The 19,096-nt window shown below is 29.1% G+C and overlaps 1 protein-coding gene across 2 annotated transcripts; it reads left to right on the plus strand.

The window, feature by feature from the left end:
- Positions 1 to 7,223: 7,223 nt before the first annotated feature.
- LOC114183217 (protein RICE SALT SENSITIVE 3-like) lies at positions 7,224 to 9,882 on the plus strand. Of its 2 annotated transcripts, none has more exons than XM_028070148.1 (7): positions 7,224 to 7,726; positions 7,819 to 7,869; positions 7,974 to 8,081; positions 8,308 to 8,413; positions 8,625 to 8,666; positions 8,764 to 8,820; positions 8,944 to 9,882. In XM_028070148.1, exons 1-7 carry the CDS (start codon positions 7,596 to 7,598, stop codon positions 9,667 to 9,669), a joined length of 1,221 nt encoding a protein of 406 aa, XP_027925949.1. In that variant the 5' UTR covers positions 7,224 to 7,595; the 3' UTR covers positions 9,670 to 9,882. The 2 variants fall into 2 exon arrangements, with proteins under 2 accessions (XP_027925949.1, XP_027925950.1); XM_028070149.1 differs by having other exon boundaries at positions 7,651 to 7,726; positions 7,974 to 8,092.
- The last annotated feature ends 9,214 nt before the right edge of the window (positions 9,883 to 19,096 follow it).

A 19,096-nucleotide genomic window follows, 5' to 3' on the forward strand; every position in this document is an offset into this window, starting at 1 on the left:
TTCCAAATTCTTGATGGATGTTTTAGTATTTTTCTTGTTTGTTGTTGACATTTCGATGAATTATATTAAAGTATCATCCATTTTTGACAGTTTATCATGTTGAAAGGTTGTTGCTTCTAATATGGTACTTGTTGTGGTTGTGGGAAGGTCCAACATCTTCTCTCCAACTAGAGATTTCATTTTGGTTGCTTTTCCATCCAACATTATGGTTATAATAATTATTGCTATAACTATATAGCCTTCTTTGATTATTCATGTAATTAACTTGCTCCTCTTGAGATGGTTCCGCAATTGAGTAGTGACCATTGAAATGGTTTCCTACACAAAAATCACAGCTCATTACCTGTTGAGATGAATTTTGTGCTAGTGATTCAATCTACATCTTTGTCATTTGTTCTATTAGTTCCTCCATCTGTTGTGATATGAGCTTGTTTTGGGCCAATATGGCATTTTGTGTGTCCAGTACCCGAATTCCCCTTTTTGATGGCTAACTCCTATCATGATGTGTTTGGTAATCACTTGCAGCTAGAGCTTCAATGATTGTCATGGCCTCTTCAACACTTTTTGTCATCATAAATCCTCCTGTAGAAGCATCCAACAACATCTTTGTGTAACATAATCAAAAGCTTGTGTCTTGATCAAGGGCATGGTTAGTGCAATTCTCTATCCTTTGGAAGCATAACACTCGATCATTATGTTAGACGTTTGAGCCTATGCTAGATGCTTAATTGTTGTCTAAAGCACTTGAGCGAGGTGAAGGATAGTATGTAGGGGCAATCCTTAGTGTATCTATAAGGGCCCATCACCCCCCCCCCCCCCTCTCCAATTATTTTCTATGTATATATATATATATATATATATATATATATATATATATAATTTTAATGCATTTGATATTTTTAAAAATTTTATATATTTTTTGTATTAAATATGTTTTTAATTTTTGAGTTTTAATGTGTAATTAAAATTTGTCTTTATTTGAAACTTTAATATAGTTTGGTCCATAATGTTAAAAATAAATAGATATAGTTATTTTAGTCCAATTACTTTAAATTTCTTTTAAAGTATAGACGCGTTTCATGCTAGCATTTGAGTTGTTTATAGTGTCTGACACATTCCCGTTTCAATATCTACTGAAAAACGCGTTTGACACATAAAAAAATTAACATAATTGTGTTAAAAGGACTATATTCATTCATTTAAAATTTGAGGACTAAAATGTATTAAAGTTTCAGATAGTAACGAATTTCAAATTTGCATCAAAGTTCATAGACTAAAAACATATTTAACCTTTTATCTTGGCATCCCCTAAGTTTTGTCTAAAGATCTGCCACTGGTAGTATGCATGAGTTCTAGATTCTTGGAGAAACATGTAGTTATGTTGAAGGCACTCAAGCGTTGATGATTGTTCAAGAGTTAGTGCATGGTTGAAATTTGTTTGAAACATGTTGGTTGGTATATTGCTAAAGTGTTGGTAAGAAACTAAAGAAATGAACACTTAAGTAACTGGCTAAGCATTAGAACAAGTAGAGTAAATAATTTATTCTCACTCTCAAGATGAATCTCACTCAAGTGTAGAGTGATTGCTTAAGTAGGGAAGTTTGTTCTTAGTGTGGGAAAAGATGTTGGTCAACCAATGTTTTATTTTTTGTATGTATGTGTGTTGGCATGTGTTACAATATGAATTGATGGTTGTGATATATACATTAATAAATTAATTATATATGTTTGAAATATATGATTAAAGATATGCATGTTTATTATATGATGAACATGTTTATTTAAATGTCTATTTACTTTCTTTATTAAATTTTAATGAAATATCTTTTTTAATATAATAATAAAGATTATAATACATCAATCACACAGAGAAAAAAAAAAGCTAATAATAATTTAAATTTAGACATAAATATTTCATATTTCTATTTTCAATCTATGTTGGATAATGATAAACAAGAATTGTGACAATAACATTAAATTATTAAAAAAAAAGTTAAAATGCCTTTATAGAAATGCATGGTAAAATTAGACTTGTGAAAATAAGTTAGAAAATAAAAAATAATTATATAAAAAATATCAAAGCAATATTCTATATAATAGATAAAAATATTATATAGAAGTCAAAATGATTAAATATATGCCCTAGATTTGATACATCACTAAACGAAATAATACGAAGGAAACAAAAATGTATAGTTAAGGATATGATAAGACGGAAAGAGATAATTAAAAATGTTTTAGCAAAACAAAAGTTCTTCAAATGAAACAAAAATTAAGGATAAAAGAGAATAAAAAAGATAAGTTTATTATATTACCTAGTGAATGAAGGGTTTACTTGATTAAATAGTTAAAATTGAGACTCAAACATTCTCATGTGAAAAAAGTAAATAATAAATCAAAATGTTAAAAAGAAGTACAAATAATCAAATGTGAGATAAAAAACTATTTGATTAACTGAAATTAATAATACACCATTTGAAGATAACCCCATAAATAATAAGAAAAAGTTTAATTTAGGTTGTGATAAGAGTGTAAAGTACATTGGATATTGGAGTGAATTTGTGGATATAGAAAAGTTAAATAAGAAGGAAAAATGTATTATAAAAGAAAAAAAATACAAAAGTAAAAATTAAAAGAATTTTATATATATATATATATATAATTTCTACTTTAGTAATTTAATAATTTAAATGGGGACGAGATGATGACAAAGATGAGTATTGGGATGTGGATGAGGATGAAAACAACTCATATGAAGACTATGAAGACAGGAAGGATATACATATTCATCCTATCCTCATAGCTAATTGAAAATAAGTTATTACTTATACATATACTTATGCCCAGTTAATATGGGGATTGTCGGTCAAAATGGAAATTGATTTGAATAATACACATGGGAATGAATTTATTTACTATCCCTAAATTAGTATGTAGTGTTATATGTTTTGTTATGTGTTTTTCGTCTTTCAAAAAGTGATTTATGATGATCTCATATGCATTGGAAATAAACATGATGTAGTTGAGATTATCCACTAAAGATGTCGAGAAATACACTTATTTTCTTAACAATACAACAATATTAATTTGTGTTATGTAAATTAAATATGATGTATGATTATATATATATATATATATATATATATATATATATATATATATATATATATAATTGATATTAAATTATTAAGAAATATATAAATCAGAAAAACAAAAAAATTATATTTTTTGTTAAAGTATTTTATATTATTTAAATACCATTGCATGCAAATATTTAAATATGTATTATTGAATGAATGAACAAATGTATAGTTTTAGAACTTTCTTACTTTCCTTTTCACCTTACGTTAATGTTTTTGAAATAGTACTCTCTCTTTTTTACAATATTTTATACTTAAAAGAATAACTATTTTAACAATATTTTAATTAATGATGTCTTACCTAAATTCTTAAATTTTTTTCAAGGACACTTTAAGTTATTCAATAAATCCTTGTTTAGTTAAAAATCACTACTTTTATATCTAAAATATCATATAAAGATACTTTCTTTTACATTTTTTTATCCAAATTTAGTTTGTAATTCTTGAAGTCTGTTGTTAAAAGTAAATAATTTCAACTTAAAAATTAGGGAAAACATAAATAAAACTAAAAGCATGAAAAAAAAAAGTTAAACTCTTTGTACAACTTTTTAATGATGAAATTATAAATTCTTTTAGTAACTTTTGCAATAACAAATTTGTAAACTTTTATGTACAATTTTTAGAAGGATGAAATTGCGAACTTTCTTTATAACTTTTGCATCAATAAAAATGCAAACCTTTTTATACAATTTTTGCAAAGATAAAATGTAAATGATAAAGTGACATAGTTTTAGCACTCAACAAGTGTTCACTTCTCTATCTTCTTCTTTAAAAGATAATATTATATAGAGCTTGAAAAAATATTCGTTGCAAATCTCTTTTTGGTTAATGAGAGGTTTTGAACTCAGATAACTTCGTCTTCTTTGTCTAATAAACATAGATGTATAGATGCACTACATGTGCTTCATGCTACATTAAATGTCAATCTCCTCTTTAAATAACACATTGATAGTTGGTAGAACATATCAACACTAAGTCATATAAATTTTTACTCAAAGTGAAGTAAAAATGAAGATTATACAAGACAAATAGGTAAGTCAAAGTTGACATAAACTTATGTTAGAATGATTGTTAAAATAAAACAGGTTTAGGTCGGTGATCTTAGTGTAAACTTGTGCTTTGTCGACTATTTGGATAGTCAAAAAGACAAAAATATTCTCTATAACTAGATAATAAGCTTTAAGAATATTTTTGTTCGGCACGATGTGAGTTTAGAGATTAATTGCATGTACCACATGTTAAAGTTTTTACTTATAAGATGAAGTGAAAACTACACAGTGTTGTATTGCTAGTCAAACGAAACACTTTTGTTTCCTATGATGTTATTTTTCATAATTTCTTATCTTTCATGTGAATATCTTCCTGTTTTATAATTTGTTCCGAGAAACATTTAATCAACAATTAGGTCAATTGATCTTTACTCTTTTTTTAAAAACACAATTTAATCAAGTAAGATATTCTTTATTATATCATTTATATTTTTATTTAACAGTTTACTTCTTCTGACATCTCTATTATAGGGTTACCAAGTCATAAATTTTATAATTTTTTTATTGAAAAATGCCGACATGACATAAAATTTAAAATCTTCAGTAATAATGAAAAAAATATTTTTCTATCTTAGAAAATATATTTTTACCAACAACCAAAGAAAATATTAATTAGCGTATAAGTTTATGATTCAAATCCTTACATAGCAGTAGAAAGAAACTAAAAAAATAAATCTTCAAAAAGAACCCAAAAAAATTAAATTAAGATATCATATAATGACTCTTACAATGGATATAACTTTAAGATTGTATAACTATAATTCATCTAACATATTTAGAACCCAACTATTATATCATATATATATATATATATATATATATATATATATATATATATATATATATATATATTAAAAATGATTAAATATATTTTTATCATATAATATTCAATGAAAATTAGGATCGGTGTTTTTTTGAAATTTAGACCTAATTTTTAATTTTTCAATTGTGAATTTAATTTTTATAACTAAATTTTGTTAAATTTATTTTACATTAAAATAATATTATTTTTTCTTTTTTATTTAGATTTGAAGTATATAGACAATGACTCTGTGGTTTAACATGACTCAGCTAATGTGATTCCAAGAAATGCACTTAAGTCAATTTTTATTTATTGATTTTACTTATAATAATACTATCCAATAAATATTTCTTGAAAGTTGTAATATTGATTGTATTTATAAGAGTTTGAGACGGGTTAAATTTACCCACATGCCTTAAAAAGATAAGGTTACCTTATATACTAAAGTATAGACACAATTTTTTACTATATATGTCACGATCTTTTTTATGCTTGTAACTATATTGTAATTTGTTAGAAACTTTTGTTTAAGAGTGCTGCGGATTTCAATTAATTATTATGGGATTTATTTAGCTTCTCAATAATTATTTTTGAAAGAGAAAAAGTTAAAAGAAAAATAAAATCCATTTCTTTGTTGTATGAGATAACTTTGGAAACGTTTTATTATTTTTCAAAATTTTATTTTTAACTTTTGCATGAACCAAAGTTCAGTGTAAAACCAAAGACTCTTTGTATGAATTCAAGTATTGCATTACTTTATATCAAAGTTATTAGTTATGTGAATTGGGTTTAGCCTACTCTAAAATAACATGAAAATTATTCAACAAAAAATATGCAAGTAATGTACGGAGCAAACATAATTTAATGTGGTTGAATAAGAGGGGTTATATTCAATCATTAATAAAATTAGAAGACTAAACTTAATTAAAGTTTTAAATAAAGATAAATCCCAATTTTAAATTGGGTGACGAAAAATATATTTAACACTTATTAAAATATAATTTTGCTTATGTAAATTTGTGAAATGAACTCCTGAATAATCTTATTTTTGTTTAGAAAACGTTACATAAACACTTTTCAATCCTACAACCTTACCCTCTTCCTATGATTTACTGTTTTTGCAAATTGAAAAGCGATACAAATCCGAAAAACAAAAACGAAAAACACAAAAAGTGATAAAAAAGATATATGCCAATAAACTTCTTGTATGATATAGCAATAATTTAATATATTTATAAAAAATTGTAAAATATTTACATATATAATTGATTGAATTAATAGCATAATCCATTAAGTTTAAAAATATTATTTTATTACTTACATGTACCGGTCACAATAATTATATTATTAATATATTCTAATATTATATATTAAATATAAAATAATATTATTTTTGAAATATATATATATATATATAATAAAAATTTTAAAATAATAAATAGAATTAAATTAATTAATTTAAATTTTGATACTTTATAAAATAATTATCTTAGTATATTACGTAATGTGTTATCACGTTTTCGTATAAAATATATATAATATTATATCAGTGATGTTATAATATTATTAAGTTAATATATGAAATAAATTAAATTTATTAAAAATAAAATTAAATAAATAAATAAAAAGAAAAAATAATTATTAATAAATAAAAACAAAAATTAACCGTTAAAATAATTTTAAAAAAATGTTTAAAAATAATATTAAAAATTATTGTATTACATCAAATCAATCAACTTCAAAAATTTTCACTTATTTTCTTTAATTTTCCACATTTTTTTTCTTAATTAGAATAGTATTATCTTTTACTCACTTTTTTCATCCAAACAAAAACAAAATGATAATACTTTTTTTCAAAAGGATTTATATTTTAAAATAATATGTTAAAGGAGTATTTAATAAAAAATAGGATGTCTGATTCTTATCTCCTTTTTTGTTTTTACTTTCCTTTATGTTTTGGTCTTTGTAAAGAAAGACAGAGAAAGAAGATAAAAGCTGTCCCCACAGTTAAAAAAAAAAACACCATTCCAAATAATAAAATAACTGACCAATTTAATCCTTAATTGCATATTTCTCACATTTAATAATTCCCATAATCTATAATCAAACACATCAGGTTGTATTTAATTATCAAAAGAACAAAAAATCTGATACTTAGAAGATGAAAAAAGCACCTCTCTCTCTCTCTCTCTCTCTCTCTCTCTCTCTCTCTCTCTCTCTCTCTCTCTCTCTCTCTCTTTCTTTCTCTACTTCACTCACTCCTCTTTTACTGCTTTATGTGAAAGTAAGAAACGAAACTCGCTCCTTAGGTTCAAACAGAAAGCCGAGTGAGTAAGATAAAGAGCTCTCTTAGGCCTTACCTTAGCCAAATAAATATTCACACAAACAAACAAACATAGTCGCAACTCCACAGAGAAAGAGAGAGAGATGAAGAATCGGTTTCTCTGTGTTTGTTAAGCAAACCATTGTAGACTTTGCTCAGATCAAAAACATTGTTAGAAGAAGAGAAGAAAGTTTGCTGTGTGTGTAATTGTCAAGAGAAAGGAAAAAAAGTGCACAGTGAGAGATATAGAGATATAGAGATATAGATATAGTGAGAGAGAGATGGTGGGCTCAGGAGCATCAGATAGGAGCAAAGAAGCTGTAGGGATGATGGCCCTTCATGAGTCCCTCAAAAGGGTGTGTCTCAACTCAGACTGGACTTACTCTGTCTTCTGGACCATTCGTCCTCGCCCGTATGCCATGCCATGCCATGCTTCTCACTTTTTTTCATTCTCTCTCTTTTTCTGCCTTCAATCCTCAACTGGGTCTTCTCCATTTCTTGCAGGAGAGTTCGAGGTGGTAATGGCTGCAAGGTTGGAGATGACAACGGTAGCTTGTAAGCATACTAACCATATTAACCGTATTAACCATATTCCTCTCTCTCTCTCTCTTTCTCTTCATGTTTGTGTTAATTTAAGGTTTGGTGGGTGTGTTTTTAAGGATGCTGATGTGGGAAGATGGTTTCTGCCGAGGAAGTGTTGATGGAGAGGATCCTGTGAGAAAGGCCTTCAGCAAAATGTCCATTCAGTTGTATAATTATGGAGAAGGGTGGGTACTGGGTAGGTGTTTGTCATGTTGTGGTTTTTCATTCTCTTTCGTTTCTTACTCTTTCACTTTTTTTTTTTCTCTCTCTTTCTCTTTCTCTCTGAAATCTTTTTCAGTATCAAATATATATATATATGGAGGGACTAGGGAGTTACTTATGCAGAAGCATGGTTTCTTTTTCCCTCCTCTGAACTTTGCTCTGATTGGATGGATTCGGATTTTGGAACAGGTTGATGGGGAAAGTTGCATCTGATAAGTGCCACAAGTGGGTCTTTAAAGAGCCCACAGAATGTGAACCCAATATCTCCAACTATTGGCAGAGTTCATTTGATGCTGTATGTATATGCAGATTCTTAACTTCTCTCTGATTTTTTCTTTTTTATTTCCCTTTTGTTTATTCAGAATATAAACATAGATGTAGATTTGGACAATAATATCTGCATTTGAAGTAGTAGGATGTTTTGTTTTTTCTGGTGGTTATTTTGTGGAACTGTTTGTTTGATGATTGATTGACTCAACCTCCTTTTTTGATGCCATTAACTGCAGCTTCCTCCTGAGTGGACAGACCAGTTTGAGTCAGGCATTCAGGTCAGAACAGAATCATGGTTTTGTTTGGCTTTTGTTGTTACTATTGGTCTAAACATATTTTCGTTTTACATTTTTCAACCTTTTGTTACATGACCAGACAATAGCTGTAATTCAAGCTGGGCATGGCCTTCTCCAACTTGGTTCTTGCAAGATTGTGAGTTCATCATCAGTATCTCACTTTTTCTCCCCAAAATTTGTTTAAATTCGTTTGGCTAAGTTGGAGAGAAGAAGTCACTAAAAAATATCAAACATTTGATATTTTTGGTTCTCTTTTCAGATTCCCGAAGACCTTCATTTTGTGCTTAGAATGAGACACACTTTTGAATCCCTTGGCTACCAATCTGGTTTCTACCTCTCCCAGCTCTTCTCTTCAACAAGGAACACTTCTTCTTCCACTTCCGTTCCTTCAAAACCATCCACCATTCCAGTTAGGCCACCTCCACTCTTCAACTGGGGTCAGAGGCCACTTTCTTCTGCCACCTCCATGCTATCTTCACCCAATTTTCAACAACATGCAGCGAGACTTGGGTTCCCTAAAGATGAAACAAACATGTTTCTGATTCCTCACGCATCATCTGAGAGTGCAAGAGTGGAGGACATGATGGGGGAGCATGAAAACGACATAAAATGGCCCAATGGCTTGTCTTTCTTCAATGCTCTCACCGGAAGAACAGATGATGCTAAGCTTCTGTTCAACCCTGATACCTTGGGGAACAAACCAGGTGATCAAACTCAGCATCACCCTCTTTCTCAAAATCCCAATTCAGATGCCTCCAACATGCAGAATGCTAATGCAACCCACCCAAATGAGTTCTTGAGCTTGGATAACAACCAAGATGATGCAAGGAAAATGGACAAGTTCAAGAGAAGCTTCACTCTACCTGCAAGAGTAGCCTCATCATCTTCATCCACTTCAATGGATCATCATCAAACACAAGGTGTGCAGTTCAGGAATTCTGAAGGAGCTATGTACCCGGATGTCATGGAAACCTTTTTGGAGTGATTTGGGGGGTTGAAATGAAAAAAGGTGAGTTTTTTAGTAAGGAAAAAAAAAATGAGAATATGTATCTAGGAAAAGTTACTTGTGTTCCTTTTTCATGTGTTGGCTTTTCACTTTGCATCTTGTGTTTCTTCTGTCTTCCACTTAATCAGACTTGATTAATCATCATTTGTTTGTTTCTTCTACTTCAATTAGACATAAAGTTTTCATGCTGTCTCTCGCCATCAGATTTTTAAATTTCAGATTCTGACCCATAATTGTACATTGAACAAAAATTATGAAAAGTCACACTAATCATTTAACGCACTTAATTAATTTATCAGTAATTTGTTTACTCATGTTTTTGATATTAAGATTTTCAATGCAAAGTTACATGATTACCCGGCTAAGCTAATGTGACTTTGAATGATTATTAGTGTATTTGCATTATAGTTTGCAAATCATAGTTAGGCACCAAAGGAAAAGTAACATTTTTCTTTTCGGTTTACTTTCATTTAGTCATTATCTGGGACCCAAAATTAAGTTCAGATATAACTATAGTTGTTAAGGATATTTTATTGTCTCTGTAACCTTTCACATGTAAGTGCTACTATATATTAAATATTTTAAATCACTTAAGAAAGCATTGAATGGATTCTGTGTTTGTAGCACAAGTATTTTGTTTAAGAAATAAAATTATAAGTTTGTATACAAACCAACTTAAAAAAAAATATTATATTATCTTCCTACAAAACATTTTTAACTCGTATAAAATATTCATTTGTATTCTTTTTATTTTCCTTTACTAGAAAGCTTGTGGAAAAGTTTACTCAAACGTGTTGTAAGTATTAAGCACTTTATTAAAGCCTTTAAAGTATTTTAAAAACTAAGAGGGAGTTCTGTATTTTGAATAATATATAGTTGCCTTTTCAGTAAAATGTTCTATTTTTAACTTTTTTTTTCATCATGTATATGTAGACACGAGCAAAAGACAATTCGTTTCGATAAATATATATATATATATATATATATATATAAATATATATATATATATATATATATATATATATATATATATATATATATATATATACTAGTGTAAACACAGGCGCTATCGCGCCTGTGTGTACGCATTTTTTGAATTATATTAATAATTGATGATATTGTAATGTTATTAATTTAATAAACAAAATAAAAGTATAATTATAAAAAATAAAATAAAATGTACGGAGAAAATAAGAGAAAAATAACTGTTGATGAATAGTAAGAGAAAAAAAGAAAAAGGAGATAAGTAAATAATTTTATAAAAACTTGTAAAAGTAACCGTTAATTTTTAAAAATTTAATAAATAATTAAATTATAAAGGGTAAAGTTGGAATTATGAAATGTGGACACAAAAGAGGGAATCCCCTTTATATATAGTTATAGATATATATATATATATATATATATATATATATATATATATATATATATATATATATATATATATATATATATATATATATATATATATATATATATATATATATATATATATATTTATTTATATATGAAATTCCGTTTATAATGTCCATATCGTGGTTGAAATTTGAATGGTCGGACATTAGTCCATTAAGGTACATAAGTATGAGTAATTCTTATTTTATAACTATTTGAAAATAAGTTAAATTTAAATTTATATTTTATATGATATTAAAATTTATTATTTTGGATCTATTATGTTTCGGTACAAGATGTATTAAAGATTAAATATAAGACTAATTTAAAATATATAAATAAGGATTGATTATTTTAATAATGATTAAAAAAAAATTGATAAAGTAACGATCTTTTTACATTGGTTGTTATACACAATTGATTAAAAATCTAAACATGTAGTAATTATGTTTTTTTTTTTTTTTTTGAGATGAGATGTATTTGTTGATGGTGATAACTGATTTTACTTTTTGGCATCTTTTATGAACTAATATTTCAATCTTTCTAATTTATATAACAGTGACATATACATATAGTATTATAATTATAGATGATTGATTTAATTTCAACGAATTTGATGTAACGGGGAGTTTGAAGTTATCACAATTTTATCTTTAAAAGATGGTTTAAAGGTTCAAGAAATAATATATATTCTTGCTTGTGTGAGATTATTAGTTGTTTAGCTTACATCATTTAGAAGTTGAGATCAAACGTAATTTAAATATTTATTCCTGCTTTCATTGTTTGAGGTGTGTTTTAAGGATAAAATTATGATGGAGCTCCACGCTCCAAAGTAGACAATATGTCAGGAATGCAATGATTGTTCTTAATGATATTGTCGGACCGACTTGGGTCAGGTTGGAAAATGTCTTTTAAGAACAAAATCGTGACAGAATTTCATGCTCCAAAACAGATAATACCTCAGAAACGCGGTGGTTGTTCCTAATACTGTCAGACCGCCATCCTTAATTGTAACGTTCCAATTAAATAGATAAAAATCAATTTAAATAAACGCCACATGTATTAAATATTCAGAGAGTGCGGAAAAACGGAATATGACGTACATAGTACCTCAACGTATCCATAACAAAAGGAAGAGGCTCCACAGGCCTAAACGAGGTACAAGAACTCGCCAAGAGCGAGAGAAACTACTACTACAACTAAACTCCAAACGCTGAGGCCCCCATAGTGAGCCTGATAGTCGTCCAAGATATCATCAAACTGCAACATCTCTATTATTATTACCACTGCTAGAGGTTCTCACATATGCTCACATCAACAAGGTTGATGATCATCGCAAAGGAGCAAACCACACACAATCATATAAACAAACAAAGGGTAAGCTAATGCAAAAAGGTTCTTATATCATAACACTCAACATACGAGTTCATAGTCAAGCATAATTAACATACATCCACGTAAGAAGTACCAAACTACATGAGACGCCAAGACTTGACTATCCGGATACATACGATGAGGCACCACCACCAAACTGTGGAATTACGTCCTAGCAGTGAGGCATCACCACGAGGCCTTCGCGGAATTACATCCTTACATGAGGCATCACCACGAGGCCTTCGTGGAATTACGTCCTGACCTTGAGGCACCACCACGTTACCCTCGTGGAATTACGCCCTGTTGATGAGGCACCACCCTGAACTCCCCCTAGGAGGGTCCACGGAATTACGTCCATTAGGTGAGACACCACCGTGAACTCCCATTAGGAGGGTCCACGAAATTACGTCCATTAGGTGAGACACCACCGTGAACTCCCCTTAGGAGGGTCCACGGAATTACGTCCATTAAGTGAGGCACCACCGTGAACTCCCCCTAGGAGGGTCCACAGAATTATGTCCATTAAGTGAGGCACCACTGTGGACTACCCCTAGGAGGGTCCACAGAATTACATCCATTAAGTGAGGCACCACCATGGGTACTCCCTATGAAGGTCATGGGATTACGTCGTACCCGCACTTTACCCATGTTTCACCAACCACTCTTAGAGTTCTCATGCACATCAATCTCATGCCAATATGTGTATATATATATATATATATATATTTACCAAACCAATCAAGCATATATCACACCAAGCCCATGCTAAACACATCAACTTACAATCCCAATATATCATATACAATACCTATAGCATCATGGCTCGAATCGTCTTAAGCGTACATCAATCAATCATGTGAGACATACATATATATAAATATATATACACTTAGAAATGCCAAATCTCGCTCAAGCTAAAGAGTCCTCACTCAGGCGAGAGGAACCCCTCGCTCAAGCTACCAGCTCTCGCCTGGGTGAGACTGCGACAGGGAGCACGTCGAGGTCTCGCTCAAGCTAGCCCAACTCGCTCAGGCGAGACTGCTCTCGCTCAGGCGAGTGGCCTTCGCTTAGGCGAGCCCTCGAAACAGAGAGGGGAGTGAGCTACTGATGTTCTCGCTCAGGCGAGAGCTCCTCGCTTAAGCGAGAGCTTTCGTTTTGAGCGACCAACCCGCTCGCCTGGGCGAGTTCAACATAGCTCACCACTCTCTCTCATGCAGAAACAGGTCCACCTCGGTATAGCAGTAAAAACCACGCATTTTCATATGACTAATAACACATACCAACCATCCAGTACATAGATTCAACCGAACATGCATTTAAAACGTAAAAAACAATAAAGCCCTAGCTTCCCTTACCTGGAAAGAGGCTAATAACAGACTGCGACCTTAAGCCAAAGAACCCAACAGCTCCAAGAGGAACTCGAACAGCGGCATAGAGAGAATAACAGGGTTACTAAGGGTTACGACTGTGAATCCTAACAGAAACCACAAAAACAAACTTATAAAGGAGGGAGTACAGTTCAGGGACCAACTTACGTGAGACGAGGTGGCTTTTGAGCTAGCACGAACAAGAGGGAACCAAACCCTAGCAGAGCTTCTGTTGATAGGGAAGGGGAAGGGTAACGTCATGTTTTTCGCAAGAATCCCAAAAAATGAGAGGGTTAGGCTGCCTTAAGAGCTTTGGACACCCTATGGGCTAGTCCTTAGGCCCAACAGATAGGACTAGGCCCAACAGATAGGAGTAGGCCCCCTTTAAATTTTAGGACAAAAAAAGGGATTTTACATTAATCACAATTTTGTCTTTAAAAAATATATTAAAAAATTAGTAAAAAATTTTAAATTACTCTTATCGTAGCCTCCTAATGTGACTATTCTAAACTTTATATAATTCTCAATCTTGTTCGTTAACCTTGTTTTCATTTTATAATCTTAAAATTCAAAATATTATCTCATATTTGATATCCACCATATATTATGAAAATTTTCAAATTAATGGACAACTTGGATATGAGCTAGAGTCAAGTTTTATGTACTTTTGAGAACAAAATAACAAACGCATAACATTAGTGTCTCTTTTAAAGTCGGTATACATGTTTGGTTCTATTACGCATTCATCTTACTAATTGTGTATTATTTTTGTTTCTTTATTATTATTTTTTTCCTTTTTAATTTTTTTAATCAAATTTCCTGAATAAACATGTCATGAATGAAACAACACACCAGTAAGATAAAATATTCATTTATTGTTATCACACCCTCCATAATTTCTGCATTGTTAGATTCATCAAAATGCTTATTTAGAGGTGTAAAAGTTTGATGATCGAAATATAATTTACATAGTTATAACATTGATCAATGATCACATAACAAAACATTTTAATATAATTACATAATGAAAAGCAAATGCAATTTTTTAAGACGTTACAAAACATTTACTCTCTTTTCACTCTATTTTCATATTATTATTTTCCTTTTATTTCTCACTTCATTCTCTAACACACCATTGATTATATTTATAATCTTCTTATTGCCTTTAAAACTTGATTAACTCACTAATATTCATAATACAAATCTTTTTGGTTTCTGGTTTACTTTTGTTTGATTTTCGTTTGTCTTAACTTTTTTTTTCTTAGTTCTAGTTGTTAACTCTCTTTATTAATTTTAACAATGATAATGTATATATCATGATAATGTCATCACATGACATATTAGCAAAATTATCCACTCAAGATTGACCTTCATAAAAAAATGTCATATTAACGTATAATGACATCATATACTGAAATAAAAAGTATTTTTGTAAAGACTAAAAAAAATTAGGAAAAATATTGCAGAAAAACTAAGTGTATCGTTAAATAAAAATTGTCATAATAATATGTAGGGTAACTTTCATTCTATTGATTAGACTTTGAGATTAAATTAAACATAAATCTAACTTTCTAGATTTATTTCTTTTTGTTACAACTTAATAGATAAATAAATACTCTGAATGATGTACCAACCTGAAAACTTGTAAATGTTCTAATCATGTAACTAATTTCCCATCATGTTATTCAATATATATGTTAATTGGTTTATTTTTTTAGAGTTTAAATATAATGTGAACTTTTCATTGGGTGAAAATGAAGTATATAGAAAGCAAAAATACCACAGACTTAATGTTTTAATGTTTTTGGCATTCAATGAGATGTTAAATTTACTTATGTGATTTATGGTTGAAGATCTTCTCCATGTTTACCAACATTTTAAAAATTAATATTTTAGATGATGTTGGATATGTTCCCATTTTAGTTCTAAAAGAGAAAGAATGTTAAGAAGTTTGGTGCACCCAAATGATTATATGGCCATTTCATGCAATATATTTACACATATGTGAAAAACTTGACCACTTTGTCATGTTTTAGAGACATTTGTATAATTAATTTTGATTATAATGAAGTACTAGAAAGCAAAAGTTATTTAATCATCATGCCTCTCTTGGCTCCATAACATATTTAAAAAGATTAATTCTAATTCCTTTTGCAAAACCTTCCTAATAATTCTCATAATTTATGTATTTAAGATATTAATCACTTTGTAATTTTCATTTCCTTAGTCAATATTGCTTTAATGACAAATACATTATCTTAATTATTAAAAAGATTTTGGCTTCATGATTGTGGATTCAATTAGTGTTTGTTTATCCGAAGTACAATGAATCTCACACTACTCTTTTGTCAAGTAGCATTTTGTTATTATTGCAAAGGACATAGTCCAAATACACACACCCATTACTATTTAGAGAAAGAAAAAAAAAGTAAAAAGGGAAGGTAAAAGGAAAATAAGAAACCAAACATGGAGAAGACCAAAGGAATAAATGGTGTGAACTTTCTTTGTATGAGGAAACAATGCCAAAGGGACAATTAGCACTTTGAAAAACCAGAGTCTCTATTTTGGGTTTCTCTTGAAGAACCCATGGGCCCAACTAAGACAATTGCTTTTTGGGACCACTCATAGCCCATATTGACACTAGCCAAAATATTTGTAAATTTTCCTTAGAAACAAAGTAGAATACTTGTTCTTTTGGTTAAAAAAAAAGTTTAAATAAATTAGGCTATGAAAAGCTTATATGAGGATTAGAACATTACACAAGACTTAAAGAAATTCACATTTTTCATTGATAAAAGTCACGTCAGATTGAAAATTATGAGCCTGAATTTTATCGATGATTATTACTTAAGACTTAAAAAGAAAATTCACAAATATATCTATGAATTGTTCAATAATAAATCCTCATACAATAATAGAGTGAAATATGAGTTTGATTTTTATTAGTTAGACTTTTTTTTTTCTTGAAAGGTAGAATATTTATCACACCATTATAGAGCGATAATTCTTTAAAACAGTTTAGGTAGATTAGGTTGTGAGGACTTGATAGAATTACACGAGTAAAAAAGTAGGTGGTAGAATACTACTTTAGTTTGAATTTAATTTATTAATAATTAATCTCTTTTATAGTTAGTCATAAATTATGATTATAACTCACTTAAATTTTATTTTATTATATATCCACAAACACAACTTTCAATTGAGTTTATGTTTTTTATGTTGTTAACTACATTGTTTAGAGAAAAGAAATTATGTTGCTTAAAGAGTAATAGTAATCAATCAAGCACATCATATTTGAATACTTCTACACTTTGAAAAATGTTATAATAAATTTTTCAGAGTCATGTGAAAGAGTCATTCCAAGTATAATTTATTCAACAAGTTTAACAACACCAACAATTTATGAAACCTAACGAGAGTGAACAACAATCTCCGTTGTTTTGATATTTAAGAGATATAGGATTTTTACTACTAACCAATTATATTTTTATACACATACAAATGATATTTTAATTTTAATTTTGTACATGACATATGGATAGGCAGTACTAGGGATGTCAACATGACTAATAGAGTACGAATAGTACCTCTCTCGTATTTTGTCCACTGGATAAATATATTCGTCTTGTACTCGTTCTCATATTTGTGTAGGTACTCGTTAGGTGGGTACCTACATATTTTTTTTAATATCCACATATGTACCCGTAGATATTTAAAAAATATATATTTAACAACATATTTTAACCATAAATTCAAATAAAATATAATACATAACATTCATAAATTTTAAATAAAGTTAAAATAACTAATTTAAACAATGCTTAAATGACAATTTACAAAGAAAAAAGAGATTGTATTTTAAAACTAATTAAAATAACCCATTCAAAATTAATGTGTTGATATTTTAATTATATTTTTAAAAAAAAATTAATTTAAATTATAGTATAGCAGATACATGTATCCACGGGTACAGATAATATAATCCTCGTACATGTTATCCGTGGGTATCCATTTACAATATTCATTTCATTTTTTACTTGTTGCAGATTTTATCTACGGGTACAAATTTTGTTGACATCCCTATTGGTAGAAGATGATTATAAAGATAGACATATAATCATATTTCAAGATGGTTGTAAGTTGTAAAACAAAGTTTCTAGATACAATTGTAGAGTATTTTACATATCCTTATGTTGTTGATGGTATTTAAGACACCTTGTCTTACATCTTAAAACATGTCTTTTATCTTTCAACCTATGCACTAATGGCCTCAACTATTGCAATCCTATAGTCCATGTTGATAGGAAATTTTTTTACCGAAAAAATATCATGATACCTTGTACTATAATTAGTCAAAATAGAAGCTAGAATGCATTATTTTTAGCTTTCACAATTGTTGAAAGTGAAAAAAAAAGATATGATATGATTTTTCCAAATTGTTGCAAGCATATGTCATGCCTCAACCAAATGTATGTATCATAATTGACCAAGGGAACAATATATTGTCATCATTACAATCTCCAAAAGTTAATTGGGAAGCAGGTGATCTCGTACCACTATATTGCATTAGGTCTTAACAAAAGATTCACAAATTTAGAGTTGAAAGAGACAATTAATAAACATGGATATCTATATTCCTTAACTTCCATTATACAACATTACAAAATCACAAAAATGTTTAAGTAATTTCGTTTATTACATTGCCACTGATATCAAATGAAACAACCCCTCTTTTCAAGCTAAGTTATTGGCTATGAGATTAGAATTTTGGCAAGCATTTTCTTGGATAAGTCAAATACCATTAGAAAAGTGAGCTCAAATATATGACAAAGGCAAAAGGTAGAAGCATATGATAATAAATCTAATCGAATTCATACTATTTTAAAAGGAGCATGATCATCACCCATTTAAGTTGTTATTAAGACAATATTTGAAAGAAAAATATTATAATTTGTTGAACAAGGGACCAAAACACATAAGATTTTACGGCCTTACTAAGAACAACAATTTATGATGTGTCATGTGCAAAGATATAATCAACAAAATTGTTTATTATTTACAACTAGTGACATTTGTTAACCTAGTCTACAACCTCCACAATATTTGCAAGGTTTATAGTCCAATTTGATCTAATTTAAAATAAAATTTATTAGTGTACTTATATGGACTGAATTTCATATATAACCTTACATGCCACTTAAGAAATCATGAAAACCAACTACTAATCGTATTTATAACAAAATAAATAAACCAATTTCGAATAAGCCAGA

Source organism: Vigna unguiculata, chromosome 5 (assembly GCF_004118075.2).
Source record: "Vigna unguiculata cultivar IT97K-499-35 chromosome 5, ASM411807v1, whole genome shotgun sequence".
Classification (NCBI taxonomy): domain Eukaryota; kingdom Viridiplantae; phylum Streptophyta; class Magnoliopsida; order Fabales; family Fabaceae; genus Vigna; species Vigna unguiculata.